Genomic DNA, 13,508 nt, shown 5'->3' with positions numbered 1-13,508 from the left:
TAAAAGAAACCTTGAACTAAAAAAAGAAAAGAAAAACATTAATTAAGAGTGAACATGTTACCATCTATGATGCACTAGAATAACGTATATTTTAGAATACTTATCAATGAAGTGTGTAACACAATTAAAACATTAATATTTTTATAATGATAATAATTTATTATTTTTACATTAATAACTTTAATACATATAATTTTAATTTGGACCTACACAATAATAATAATATATTTATTATATTTTTATGAATTATTATATATTTATTAATATGCATATATCACGTATTATATTTTATTATTTTTAAAATAAATGTATATTAATGTCTTAATGTATATCGTATTTGATACATGTATCATAATAGATTACCATAGTACTCTAACACATTAGATCACTTGAAATATTAGATTAAATAAGTTTATATTATTTGTAATACTACATGTCAAAATATGATACTTTTTTTTATCTAATATTATTATTTTTACATGTTAAACAATATTTCAATAAAATTTTAATTATTAGGTATAAAATGATAAATGACCGTTCAAATTATCATGTGAAAAAAATTAATATAGTTCAGTTAAATTATAGGAACTATATTGAATTGGAAAATGATTTTTTAGTATTAAATTTTAACAACTTTTTCTTATTATCTTATGTGTCATTTTTTAAATGGTTTTTTATTTTTTTATTTTTTGATTTCTAATATTCCAAAATCCTTAAAAGATGTCACCTCACGTGAGAAAGTTGTCAAAATTCAATAATATTTTACTACATTTTTTGATGTTTAAATACTGTGTTAAAAGTTAGGGTAAGAATGAATTCTACTTTTTTTTTTTGCTAACTTTAAATATTTTATATTTAATGGAAAGTATTGATTAATGTAAAATAATACTCTTACATTGCCGAGGAAACACGAAAGCCCTTATAAAAAGACCACCAAACCTCGTATCGGAACACGCACATACGTAGATAAAACACTAACAAATTGATTGCTTTCAGTTTCTGTCTGAGTCACCATGTCCCTTAACTCTTCTCGCCCAGGCTCCAACCCCACCATGCCATACCCATTCTGGATGAGAGGGAATACCCAACTAGGGTTGAACCAAAGGGTGAATCACCCAACAACAAAACAACGCTCCTGGGTTAACGTTCATCCGAGAGAAACACCGCACGTAGCACCACCACTACCACCACCGCCACCCATAGTTACCAACGTCAAAGCAAGTGACTTGCTGAAAGAACAATTGCTCCGTGTGCCAGCATTAGCCAGGGTTCTCGGTGGCACTTGGTCGCGCACCACGGCGGGGGCACAACCGGCACCGCCGCTCAGGCCCAGGCTTCATCGTTTTCTGGACGATTTTGGCACTGAAGCTACCCAGAAGAGTACTCCGCAGAAGCCAAGTGAAGCAGCAACGGTGATTAACAAGGAGAAGGAGGAAGCTGAGAAGAAGAAGGAATCTGAGAAGAAGAAGGAAGCTGAAGCTGAGAAAAAGTACGATGGTCGAATCCATAGCAATCCGCACAAGAAGAACGGGCCTTACACGTGCCCAAAGTGTAAGGGCGTGTTCGAGACTTCTCAGCGGTTTGCATCGCACGTGAGTTCGATTCACTACAAGTTTGAGTCGAAAATTGAGAGAAAGAAGAGGTTGATGGCGAGGTACTATAAGAGAAACCCTCGTGTTGAATGGGTGAATGGTAAACCTACGATTGTTTGGGGAAATAGCAAGAACACTAGTGTGATTGCTCCTCCTCCTCCTCAGGCTCCTCCACCTAGGGTTCTTGTTCCAAAAACTGAGTGTGTTGTTGAGGAGCTTCTTCCTCCTCCTCCTGGATTTGGAAAACCAATTCCTCCTCCTCCGGGATTTGAGAAAGTGAATTATGCTATACCTGGGTTTCACCTTCCTTTTGGATTTCATCATCCTTTTCCTTTTGGATTTCATCAGAAATTACCTGTTGCAGCACCACCCAGAGGTGTCCAAATCAAACTGGAGATTCAGTAGATGAACGAGTCTCGGTAGGGTCTTTATCCATTTTATCCATGGTGTAGTTGTTTCAGTGACTGAAACAACTAAAAATAAAGTTGTTAATGCCATGAAGTATATCAATTAGCAGGATCCTTTTTATCCATATGGTGTAGTTGTTCTTGTGTTCTTCGTCTGAAAAAACCTAAAAATAAATTATCTTTAGAAATGAAGTAATGTCATGTAGTTCAATTGGTAGTTTTTCATTTACGTATACAAGTTTATAAAGTTATAAGAACTTTCAATTTGACAACTAGCGTGAAATTTTAGCAATTGTTATTAGTTAGTCTCGATCATATAGTGATGATAATAATAAAAAAAGATGTCTTCCATAGTGCTAAGTAATTGCCCAGAAAATATATATTGGTCATTTTGTTACATGTGATATATATAGAGTGATGGTATTATGTATACATGAGGGTGTTACACAAACATGAACAATGAATGTTGATTTACTCCTATTACATTTGTATATTATATATCCTTTAAATTTGATGTTGTAACCTATTCTCATAACCTGATCATAAAAGGTTAGTATTTAGTTGCACTATTATTAGCTACTGTTTTTGTTTCTATACATGTGTTATTCTTAATTTTGTGGTTTCTTAGGTTATTTTGTTGTTTGATCAGACATCTATTGTTTTGGGCAATTTAGGTCATTGTTACACGCTTATTTGTATGTATTTTTTTTATCTGGAAAAGAATTGTGTTTGAGCAAGAACCAGTTCGGATATTCCAAACTCATACAACAAAAACATGTCTCTCCTTGTTTGAATCATTCCAGCCACAAAACAGTTTTAGCCAAATCCAATAAGATTCTGTGGATTCAATCAAATTAACAAAATCAAATGATTTAAAATAAATGTTGTTACTTTTCTACTTCTAGAGCATGTTCCATGACATATATATATATATATATATATATATATATATATATATATATATATATATATATATATATATATATATATATATATATATATATATATACACACACACACTAAGGTCACATAAAAGTCCTACAAGTTGCAAACTTCTTTTTCCAAATATTTAACACATACTACGTAAGATTCGAACTAAAAACTATTTATTAAGGTAAAATATTATTAGAAATTTTTTTTTATCAGCAAAAAATGAATTAAAATTAAAAAAGTACTTAAGGAGTGCTCTAACCTCTATACAAAAAGTTATCCTGTATACATTGATGTATTAATATGGCATTATAGCACTAGCTAAACACATATCTGCCAAACCTAAAAAATGACAATGGAAAACTACTTGAAATCCTCAAAGCAAACCAAATATATGCATTTTTAACATGAAATTCTAACTTGTTTCCTCACACCAGCTCAGAAGCGCATACTCATTATTGTCATCCAAGCTCCTTTATACAGCATCCATATTTAAAGCAGTTCAAATATATGCATTATACTCGCCAAAACACCAAAACAGTGGTCAGGACTAAAGTACTTTTGTCTTTGTTGTAGTACCTGCAACCGTTCCTTTGCTACACTTATTTCTACATATTTCACTGCATCTTTAAGAAACAACTTCTCACATAATACAGAATGTGCAATTGTGAGCCAAGATAACTATTATATTATCGTAGAATATCTCTATTATTAGAGAATCTATAACTTGTGTTCACGTAAATATCAATCAAAAGTGTTGGTGTATTTTTATTACAACACTAAATGTGAGTTTTATAAAAAAAACAAATAAAAAGATGGTGTTCAATTAAATTTGTTCATTTCATAAAACACAAACTCAAAATTGCAAATTGCAATATAGAACAGTTGTGCTCTGTGTATAAGGAAAACAATAGGTTAAATAGTATTCATTTCCCAATTTGTTAGTAATAACATGATTTTAGTTGCAAATTACTTTACATTTTAAAAATGTAACCAAAATCAGTTTTATAAATGCTCACCTAAACACACATAGCAAAAGTCTAAAGTAAACATTTTTGCGCGTAGATATATGTACATTATTTAATAGTTAGAAAGAATAATAATTTATGTTAAACTCAATAAAGATTCGATCAAGATATTTTAACTCACAAAAAAATGTTATTCACATTGCATTTTAAGTGTATAATAAAAAAATTGATTCATTAAAGATTCTTATAATTTATTTTAAAAATAATTGAATTAATTTAACATAATTAAGGCTATCCTAAATGAACTCAGGCTAAAAGTTAAGAAAGAAAATAAAATTTAGCCACACATATAATTAAACTCTAGTTAATATAGATACTATTAAATATTTAGACTAGATTTGAGTTAAATATTTTCATAATATTTTTCTTAAGGATAATACCAGAATTTATCTCACACTACCTTTCACTTTCCTTTACTATGTCTTTTTAGAAATATAAAAATTATATTTTGTTAAAAATATTTTACTCCTATAAAAATTGTTAATCGGTGAAAAACCTTGTTAAGAGTTAGTCCTGGATTATCAAGACCTCAGTGAAGATTAAGCATTCTAATGATCTATTGTGAGTGTCAAGAAAATGCTTTAGTCTCTTATCAAAATCAATCGCTATTTAAGTTACTAAACTATAATATTTTTTAAAAGTCAATTATTGATTTAATTAGTGACTAATTGTCATATCATTGATATAGAAAAATGGTTCTGTCCATAGATCATTGAGCAGACATAACATTAATAGGACATAAACTAAAACCACATATAGAGGACATATAGAATCAAAAACCTTAGGTTTAAGAGTATTATTTCTTATAATATGTTCAACGTACACTTTTACTTGAATTTTAGTCCATTCATATTGTTACATATCCTTCTTAAGCTAAGTACTTATACTTCCATTCATCATTGAATAACACGTTTGTCTAATCTTTTTTTAAGAAGATCGTGGTTCACATAATGAGATACTTCATGAACTTCCATTACAAATACTTTTGATACATGAGATATATTGTACTTGTATGAATTGATATTTGGTTCTGATATCATTAGTGGATCTTTGGTTCTGATACCACTAGTGGATCTTTTTTTGTGAAAATTTCAAGAGTGACACATAACACTAATGAGAGATGATCTCAACCCACATAAGAAATTAACACTATCCCAACCTACAACACAATGTATTTATGAGTCTTTTCTCTTACAAGGTATTCAGCTTTATAATATTTATTTGATATACACATTTAAATTTTTAATATGTAGGGAATATACATTTTATTGCTATTTTTAAATTATCAATATTACTTATAGGTTAATTTTGATCAATGTTTATGATAAAAAATATGATTGCGATTTTAGTCAATGTTTTTTTTCTCTAAATTGATTGAAAATTTTATTGCAAAATTAGAAAATTAATAAAATTTTTGGTTATAAACTTTGTTGTAAAATATTTGTCAGTACTAATAATTTTAGTTGTTATTTTAATTATTATCATTGATGATATTTTAGTTTTAAAATGATAAGATTTTTTACCGGTTAATATAAATGCAAAATTAGTAAGATATACACCAATGAATAAAATGACTTTTAGTTTTTAAATATATCCATATTATTTCATTTAAAATTATATCACTATAATAAAAAAGAATTGTTACGTCAATATAACGAATTTGCTAACTATTATGCCACAACTTTATTTTTTTAGGTAACTGATTATCAGCATTTTAAGTAAAATAATTATTATAATATAAATGGAAAATATATAAAAAGAGTTAGTGACTCAGAGAACAATGAATTTGGACGTCGTATACTAACAAAAAAAAAGAAGAAGAAGAAAATCAATCCAAGTTTCGTATGGTAAAATAGGAAAAAAATTATTTTGACCACTATATTAATTATAAAAAAAGATAAAATATTTTGATGCTAGTTCTTAAATCCTACACAGGTCTTGTAATAATTTTAAGTATCATGAATATTATTTCAATAATTTTTAAATAAATAAATGAAGTTATCTTTTAATAATTCCTCACACACACTTTTCTCACAAATCTCTTCCCTTAGAGTTCTGTTTGACACTCCGTTGCAAGCTTTTAATTTCATGTTCAACGTGTTTTATATTGTGTATTTTCCCTCTAATCATTCTACTTTGTCTTAATTTTTTGTTTTTATTTATTTAATTTATTTACTTTTATATGTTTCAATATCATATTATGCTGATTTAGTATTTATTTTGCTGAAGGGATGGAGTTAGTTTTCCTTTGAGATATATTTTAAAATTTTAATTAGTTAACTGAGTGATTATTTTATTAGTAGATGTCTTGTTATTTACTCTTATTATCATATATGGTTGCTTAATATTTGGTCATGATTCAATTGTGTAGTTAGTTTATGTAAAATTTCTTGATTAATTTATAGAATGATTTATTAAACTTATTTATATGATTATATCTCGCTTAATATTTTTTATAGAATTTTACGTTAATGAATTTAAATAAGAAGGTCTATCGATATATTTAAACAAAAAATAACTAAGAAGATTTTATTTTTACAATTTTTATATTAATTACTTACTAATTATCATCGATGCAGGTTTTGCATCAGCCTGTGGCTTCCAATATTTTTTGGGTTAAATAATTAACTGTTATGTATAAAAAATCGTAGATGTTAGATATGGTAAAAGATGAACTCATGGCCCAATAGTTTATAAAAGGGCTATGATAGATTTTTTCTTTTTATCAGAGTTATCAATTATGAATAATTAATATAATTAACTGAGATTTAGGTGGAAATAATCAAACAATAAAAATAAAAGTTGTTCCTTTTTTTAGGTGGAAATAATCAAACCCTGAACAATAAAATTTAGATTTTAGACCAGTATTTATTAATTAGTAAAATAAGTTTACTGATAATATAAAATTATAATTTTTTTTGCAAGTATTTAATCTCGCTGTTAGAAAAGTCTATTCTTTTCAGGATTTGTCGTCAAATTGCTGGTCAACTCTTCAACAGAAATTCATCATTTCTTAGCATCAATTAATTGAAACACATTTTTCATAAATGCTGAAATCTCATTACAAATTAATAAGGTAAGCACTTTGACAATTGACTCGTGTATTTTATATTAAAAGATATATATTTCAAATCCCAAATAAATTGTTTCCTTCATGAAATTAATACCATCCATTTTCTCTGTTGTAAGAAAAATAAATAAATACGACCGAGAAACAAAAGTGAATAAAAAAGAAAAATTTGACACAAACTATACAACGCATGCACAGTCACTCTCAGAATCCCTTTGAATTCCTCCACCGCCATGGCCATGAACTCGACCAAGTCCAACAACTTTAGCACCACCCTCTTCCCTCTCTTGGCTTCAAACGCAGTGCAAAAAAGCGAAGCTTTAACGGTGAAAGGAATGAGCCAACTTGGGTTGAACCAAAGGGTCAAGAGTCTCAGAAAAATCTCATTGGCCACGAAAAGAAGACCAGTGATGTTTCATGGCGGACTTAGCGCCGCTGAAAAAGGGAAGGGAAAAGAGGTTCTGAGGGCTCACTTTTCGGGTCTGTCACCAACCTCACTACGTGTTGATGGTGGCGACACTGAGAGCATCTTAAGAGCGAGTAAGATAGTGAGAGAAAAACTGGAGCATGCAGTTTGCAACACTCGCACTCAGGAGAGTAATAAGAAAGCCAAGGAAATGCTGCAAGCCAAACTCCTCTCTGCTTCAGCATTCACTTCTGAAAGTGATTCTGTTGGTGAAACTTCGTCAACACAACTAGCGATTATTGCACCAACCCAAAGGGGAAGTTTTATGAACCATTTTGCTTATCCCTTTCCCAACTGTAGCAGTTCCCATTTGTCGCAGGCAGACACTGAGGTTGATAAAAGCATTACCCTTTGTGCAACTCCATTGAGTGTTTGTTTTCCCCACGAAAGCGTTTATGGGGCGAAGAAGACGAGAAACAGAAGCGTGGGTGAAGCGGTTGAGGATGTTTGTGGCGGCAGGGACGATGAGAGCGAATACGATGGTCGGATGCACAGCAATCCGTACAAGAAGAACGGGCCGTACACGTGTCCGAAGTGCGGGTGCGTGTTTGAGACGTCGCAGCGGTTTGCGGCGCACGTGAGTTCGAGGCACTACAGGTACGAGACGAAGAGTGAGAGGAAGAAGAGAATGATGGCGAAAATACGGAGGAGGAGTCTGCGTCTTGAATGGGAAAACGGTGCACTCACTGTTGTTGCTGACGATGCTCCCAGAACAAATAGCAGTGTCTTTGGTTTTGCAGGAAACAATACCAACGTTGCTCCTGCTACTGCTCCTGTTGAAGTGAAGATTGAAAATGAGAGTGGTGTGAGGCTTCAGCTTGCTCCTCCTCCTGGGTGGTCAAAAGTAACTGCTGCTACACCACAATCTGCTGGAGCTGTCAGAATAAAAATGGAGCCATTAGACAATTGAGTCCAATGCTTTGTTTAATTGTTATTCACAGGATCAGGAGCAGTTTGCACTGTTTGCGTTTTCTGTTTCAATAAATACTGGATTGTGACATTGTTGTTTGATTTTTATCTGCAGTATAGTATTCTAAACTCTAAAATCATTTGTTCATTGTTTATCACAATGGATTGTGGAAAACTGGTCCGTGTTGATATTGTCATTCCCTGCGGTGGTTCATGAACGGAGACCCATTTGTAATTCTTCTCGCGAAACTTCGTCGAAATCTTTTTTAAATCATTGTTCTTTCAATAGAAAGTTGTCTTTTTCGGAGACTTATTTAATGAAAAATATATTTTAAATTATGTAATCTACAATATAAATTTGTATTCGGAATTATATTTTGGAATATAAATTGTTTTTAAATTGCATAATCTGTAATACTGTAATACATTTGTATTCAGGATCCCGTAATTGTATATACATGTTTTGAGTTGTTATTCAAAATTGTATTCTGTAATTATACATTATAAAATATAAAAATATTAATGTTTAACATTTTGGATTGTTAATCATTTGAAAAATTGTTTAAACTTATGGTAGTACAGGTTGAAATTATGAGGGTGCAGGAAAAAATTGCCCCAAAGTTAATTTGAAGTCCAAAACCTAAAAAAACCCTAAATCTAACAGATTTTGCTTTCGGCACCCCATGATATTTGAAACACCTGTTTTACATGGATTTTTATTTCAAATGGTATTCTCTTGAAAGAAGTTGTGTCGTGCTGTTGGGTGAAAGTCGGAAGAGAAGTACTCCAGAAGTTGCAGTGGTGGCCATGGTGATGTTTCCAAATCACTTAGGCTAGGATAGACGGAAAAGGTATGACGGGTTTTTTTTCTTTTTAAGTTTTAGCGTAAAGAATTATTCATCGGAAATCAGAGTCTGAAAAACAAATTCCTTCTGAACATTAAGGTAAAATTAAAAAAAATATATAAAGAAAAAAAATTCCTTTATATATGATATAAATAATCTATAATGACCACAAAATATAAATCTGAGAATAGTATTTATTTCTCTTTCTGACCTCAATTTTTTAGTAAACAAAAATTGACAACATAAATAAGTTATGATAACTTTACCAATAATTGTTACAATAATAAAAAAAAGGTATTTTGGACTGGTGCATAATTAAAAAGATTTTTTATTCAAAATTATTATTGGATACGGCTTTATGCACGCTTCGTTTTATTATGTAGCTAGCATATAGTTCGTTACAAATATTTCACATAATTTAAATGCAGGTTTATTCAGTACAAATAAGCTTTGTACTGTGATAGCTGATTGGGTGGCAAAATGAGAAACAATAAATAGAATTTTCGAACAAGGAAACATGTTGAATATATTGTGACTTGCAAATACTCAAAAATAGGGAAAACAAAACAAGCACGAATAGAAAACAGTTTAATGACATATTTTACTAAAGCATGCCATGCAGGGAAATAAGTAAACTGGAATACAAGGAAATTCAAAACTGATATTGCATACATTAAACCCAAAGCTAGATCAAACGATTACATAATTGATGATACAACTATTCACAATGCTGGCCTACAGAAAATCTATACTTCCTACAAGAAGAATTACTAACGCTCACCCTCTCCAGGAAATCTAAAAGGCATCATTTATAGTAGTATCTGGATCAGGAACAAGGCATGAACTAAATACACAACTATATCCCGGTATTTGGATTGTTCCCAGCTAGAATTAGAGAAATTTCTAACCCTCGGCTAAAAGCTTGGTTAAACATGAGGCGAGTTTGGAATGTTGATACAAAAGGGAACCACGAAAAGAATGCAATGGGTACAAAGATGAGCATTCCCATACCAGCGTCATACAGTCGAGCAATTGATCGAACAGATTTCCATAGTCCTAGCTTCTTCATCAGAGGCTTCCATGCAGCAGCAATCTAAAATCAAAAATCAAAATTAAAAGGTCAGAGTGGAATTTATCCTCCTGCTTCGGTGTCAGCTTGACCACACCAAACTCATGTTGCACTTTCATTTATTTTTGGTTTCCACTTTTAGCTGATATGTTTTCACTCATTAAAAAAAGAGAAAAATTTGACCACATGACATTTTCTCGTTTAACTCACTGCTTGCAGTTAAACGCAATACAAATTTGATCATAAGAATCAAACTCCAGAGAAAGCAGTTGGAAAGCTACTTTAATTGGCTTATCAGGTTTATTCTAAGTGTCTTAGAGAGGCCTATCAACAAAGAAAGGTTGAGTGCAGCAGCTTCGAAGTTAATTTTCCTATGGAGCTGAGATACTACCATGACTGCAAATATTACTACTAATGCAGATCTTATCAAACCAGTTCTGTGAAATTAAGCTTTAAGCATAAATTCAAATGTTGCATCAGAGCTTATTCTATATCTATGGTTGGACCACCTGTAATGTGGACACCCCAAGCCAGTTGCAGCCTATAAGAGTTGGTGGCTGATGCTTTAAAAAGGGCCAACACTGGAGGGGTTTGACAGAGAATCTGAGAGAAGCATCCTAAGGTGCAGCCTAGGTGATGTTAACCCTCAAATGGTGTTCAAATCCTATTATTGACTCGACATATACGATAGTCCTTTTAAAGCCAAGAAAGTCCCTATCTTATAATCCGTTTTTATTATATTGAATTAAGCGCAAAGCCAAAATATTAAGACAACCAAATTGTGTAAAATAACAAATAATAGGATATAGATTAGAGGAAAAGAAAACTCACAGATAGAATTCCCCATCCAGTAGGAATGAAAGCCAACATAGAAGCAAATATGTCAGGTAAAGACAGCTCAGTCAATATAACTGCTACAACCAAACCAGCCAGTGCTAACAGAAGGGAGACTCCTTGTATAAACCGCAAAAGAAGCTGGAAATTGACTGATATCTTCTGGCTGAATGTGAACACCTATGTGCAAGAATAGAAATAGGCATGAAGATGCAAAATTAACATGTAAAGTTAAATGAAAGTCAACACAATGCCTATTTTTCACCTTGAAAAGAATTATGAGTACTGCCAGAACTACCCACGAAAGTCCATAAACCTGTACAAAATGTGAACATAAGCAGTCAGTTCACAAGCCAGTTATCTACTGGACCCTTCTATTCAAATAGGACCTTCTAAGCTTCGAATCAAAGTATAGAAAGAAGAAAGTAAAATATATATTCATTAATCAAGTATTATTTTATAATCAATATATTCTAGAAAAAAATTTATTTTATTATTGGTCATGAATCTCTATTCACAATATGTTTCAATTATTGATTCAGAAAGCTAGCCTTCCCCAATTCATGATTTTTATCACGACCCAGGCATAGAGCACATTCGACATGATTAATATTTCTATCCGATCCTTCTAGCGGAGATGGCAACCTTGTAGATCTTGCTGATCGAGGGCTCCACCACAAGGCAGAGAAAAGTGAAGGCAAAAATTTGGGGATCGACAGCTTTGCCAAGGGAGAACTTGGCACCGCAGTGAGGCTCTAGAGCATCAAAAAGTGAGGTCACCATTCAACTTCAACTCCGAAACCATGTGCGTAGAACGTGCACTGCTGCCAGAGCTTCTGGCAACAATGAATGATGGCTGACAACTGAGGAGAGTCAGTAAAAGAATGTAATGTGGAAAATGTGGTGCATTCGATTATAGTCAGTAAAAGGAATAAAGGGTTTGACAATTTTCGACAGATAAAGTCAGCTGAAAACTGTCTAGAAATGATGGGAAATACCAAGATTGCAGTACTAACTGTATAGCAAAAGCAATGTATAGACAATAAAATCTACTACATCCTAATAGGACAAGGAGGATCTCGAACTGCTGTTCATCAACTAAACAAACATTTTCCCACAGCTAAAGCTTACTAACCTCTAACAACTTGTCTTAGAAAGTGATTTTGAACTTAACATCATAAAACTGACTTCTAAGGTAATGTTTATACTCACTTATATACATAATTTGATCATATCTCTAGTTAATATAAGATCTCTAGAACCTTAATTCACTCAAGATTTTTAGAGGGCTTTTTAAGGACCCTTCTCATGTTCTGCTATTTATATTGATTAAGAATTGATATAATAAAGAGATGGAGGGTCAAGAGACTATCTTACACTGCTAGCTACAAAACTAGAAACAATAATTAGAGATAACCCAACACACAACTCCCTACTTTAGGCCTAATAACTACACTAACATAAGTGGACCTAATAATTATTCCAACACTTTCCTTCAAGTTGTAGCATACAAATTATATGTACCAAACTTGGAACAAATAATCTCAATCCAAGGTCCCTTTAAAGATTTGGTCAACACATCTAACAAACTCGGTACATATTTTTTTCGCCAACAACTTTTTACGAACAAAATGACAATCAATTTCTATGTTTAGTTATCTCGTGAAACACTAAATTTGATGCAATGTGGAGAGTAGCTTGATTATTGTAATACATATTCATAGTCTGGATATCAGAAAAGTTAAGCTCTTGAAGGAACTGCTTTATCCATATAAGTTCACAAGTTAGTGATGCCATTACCCTATATTCAGCTTCAACTATCGGGTCACTACATTTTGCTTCTTACTTTTTCATGAAATAATGTTTTCTCAAAAAAAAAAAACACTATATTCAGTAATAGACCGTCTATCAATAGACGAACTTGCCCAATCTGCACCATAGTATTCAAAGACCTGAATGCTTCATTTATCTTCATATAACAACCCTTGCCCGAGAGCTTTTTTGAGGTACCTTAGAATGCGAATCATAACATTCCAATGGCCAAGCCATGGACCTTGCATGAACTGATTAAAAAAGAAAGGTTAAGGAACAAAAGTTGTAGCCACCCTCTTTGAGATATACTAGTACTCACATTTATAGACGTATACATCAGCTGAGATGAAACTCTGACTTTTGGCTATTTATAATTTTAAGTTGGTATTTGAACAGGTCAACCCCACTATATTCAAAATTTTCTGGTAAAATGAAGTCACTCAGCACCGGAGAGCGAAATAACATCCCACATCATAACTTATTCCGTTTTTATTATTTATTATGAATTTATCTTTATTAAAAGGCTAAATCCTTATTTCATCCTAA

The 13,508-nt window shown here is 31.9% G+C and overlaps 3 protein-coding genes across 6 annotated transcripts in view; 2 read left to right on the top strand and 1 right to left on the bottom strand.

Moving 5' to 3' along the window:
* Positions 1–985: 985 nt before the first annotated feature.
* On the top strand, positions 986–2,200 carry LOC114189652. The gene has a single exon (XM_028078281.1). The coding sequence runs from the start codon at positions 1,014–1,016 to the stop codon at positions 1,995–1,997; it is 984 nt and encodes a 327-aa protein (XP_027934082.1). The 5' UTR covers positions 986–1,013; the 3' UTR covers positions 1,998–2,200.
* A 4,912-nt stretch (positions 2,201–7,112) lies between these two features.
* On the top strand, positions 7,113–8,470 carry LOC114189574. Its single transcript, XM_028078180.1, has one exon. It carries the CDS (start codon positions 7,261–7,263, stop codon positions 8,401–8,403), a length of 1,143 nt encoding a protein of 380 aa, XP_027933981.1. The 5' UTR covers positions 7,113–7,260; the 3' UTR covers positions 8,404–8,470.
* A 1,396-nt stretch (positions 8,471–9,866) lies between these two features.
* Positions 9,867–13,508, bottom strand: part of LOC114191652 (callose synthase 9) — a 32,737-nt gene continuing 29,095 nt past the window's right edge. For 2 of the 4 annotated variants that reach the window (XM_028080957.1, XM_028080958.1), the window contains exons 51-53: positions 11,416–11,466; positions 11,148–11,330; positions 9,867–10,340 (exon numbers count right to left, since the gene is read on the bottom strand). In XM_028080957.1, the coding sequence (XP_027936758.1) occupies positions 10,104–10,340; positions 11,148–11,330; positions 11,416–11,466 (471 nt within the window). In that variant the 3' untranslated portion in view covers positions 9,867–10,103. Of the gene's footprint in view, positions 10,341–11,147; positions 11,331–11,415; positions 11,467–11,795; positions 12,014–13,508 lie in introns of those variants that run through there. The other 2 variants (XR_003605993.1, XR_003605992.1) reach the window with 2 other exon arrangements.

Source organism: Vigna unguiculata, chromosome 7 (genome assembly GCF_004118075.2).
Source record: "Vigna unguiculata cultivar IT97K-499-35 chromosome 7, ASM411807v1, whole genome shotgun sequence".
In the NCBI taxonomy this organism is placed as follows: Eukaryota; Viridiplantae; Streptophyta; class Magnoliopsida; order Fabales; family Fabaceae; genus Vigna; species Vigna unguiculata.
Note: the sequence above shows the minus strand (reverse complement) of the source record. Positions and strands in the feature narration are given on the sequence as shown.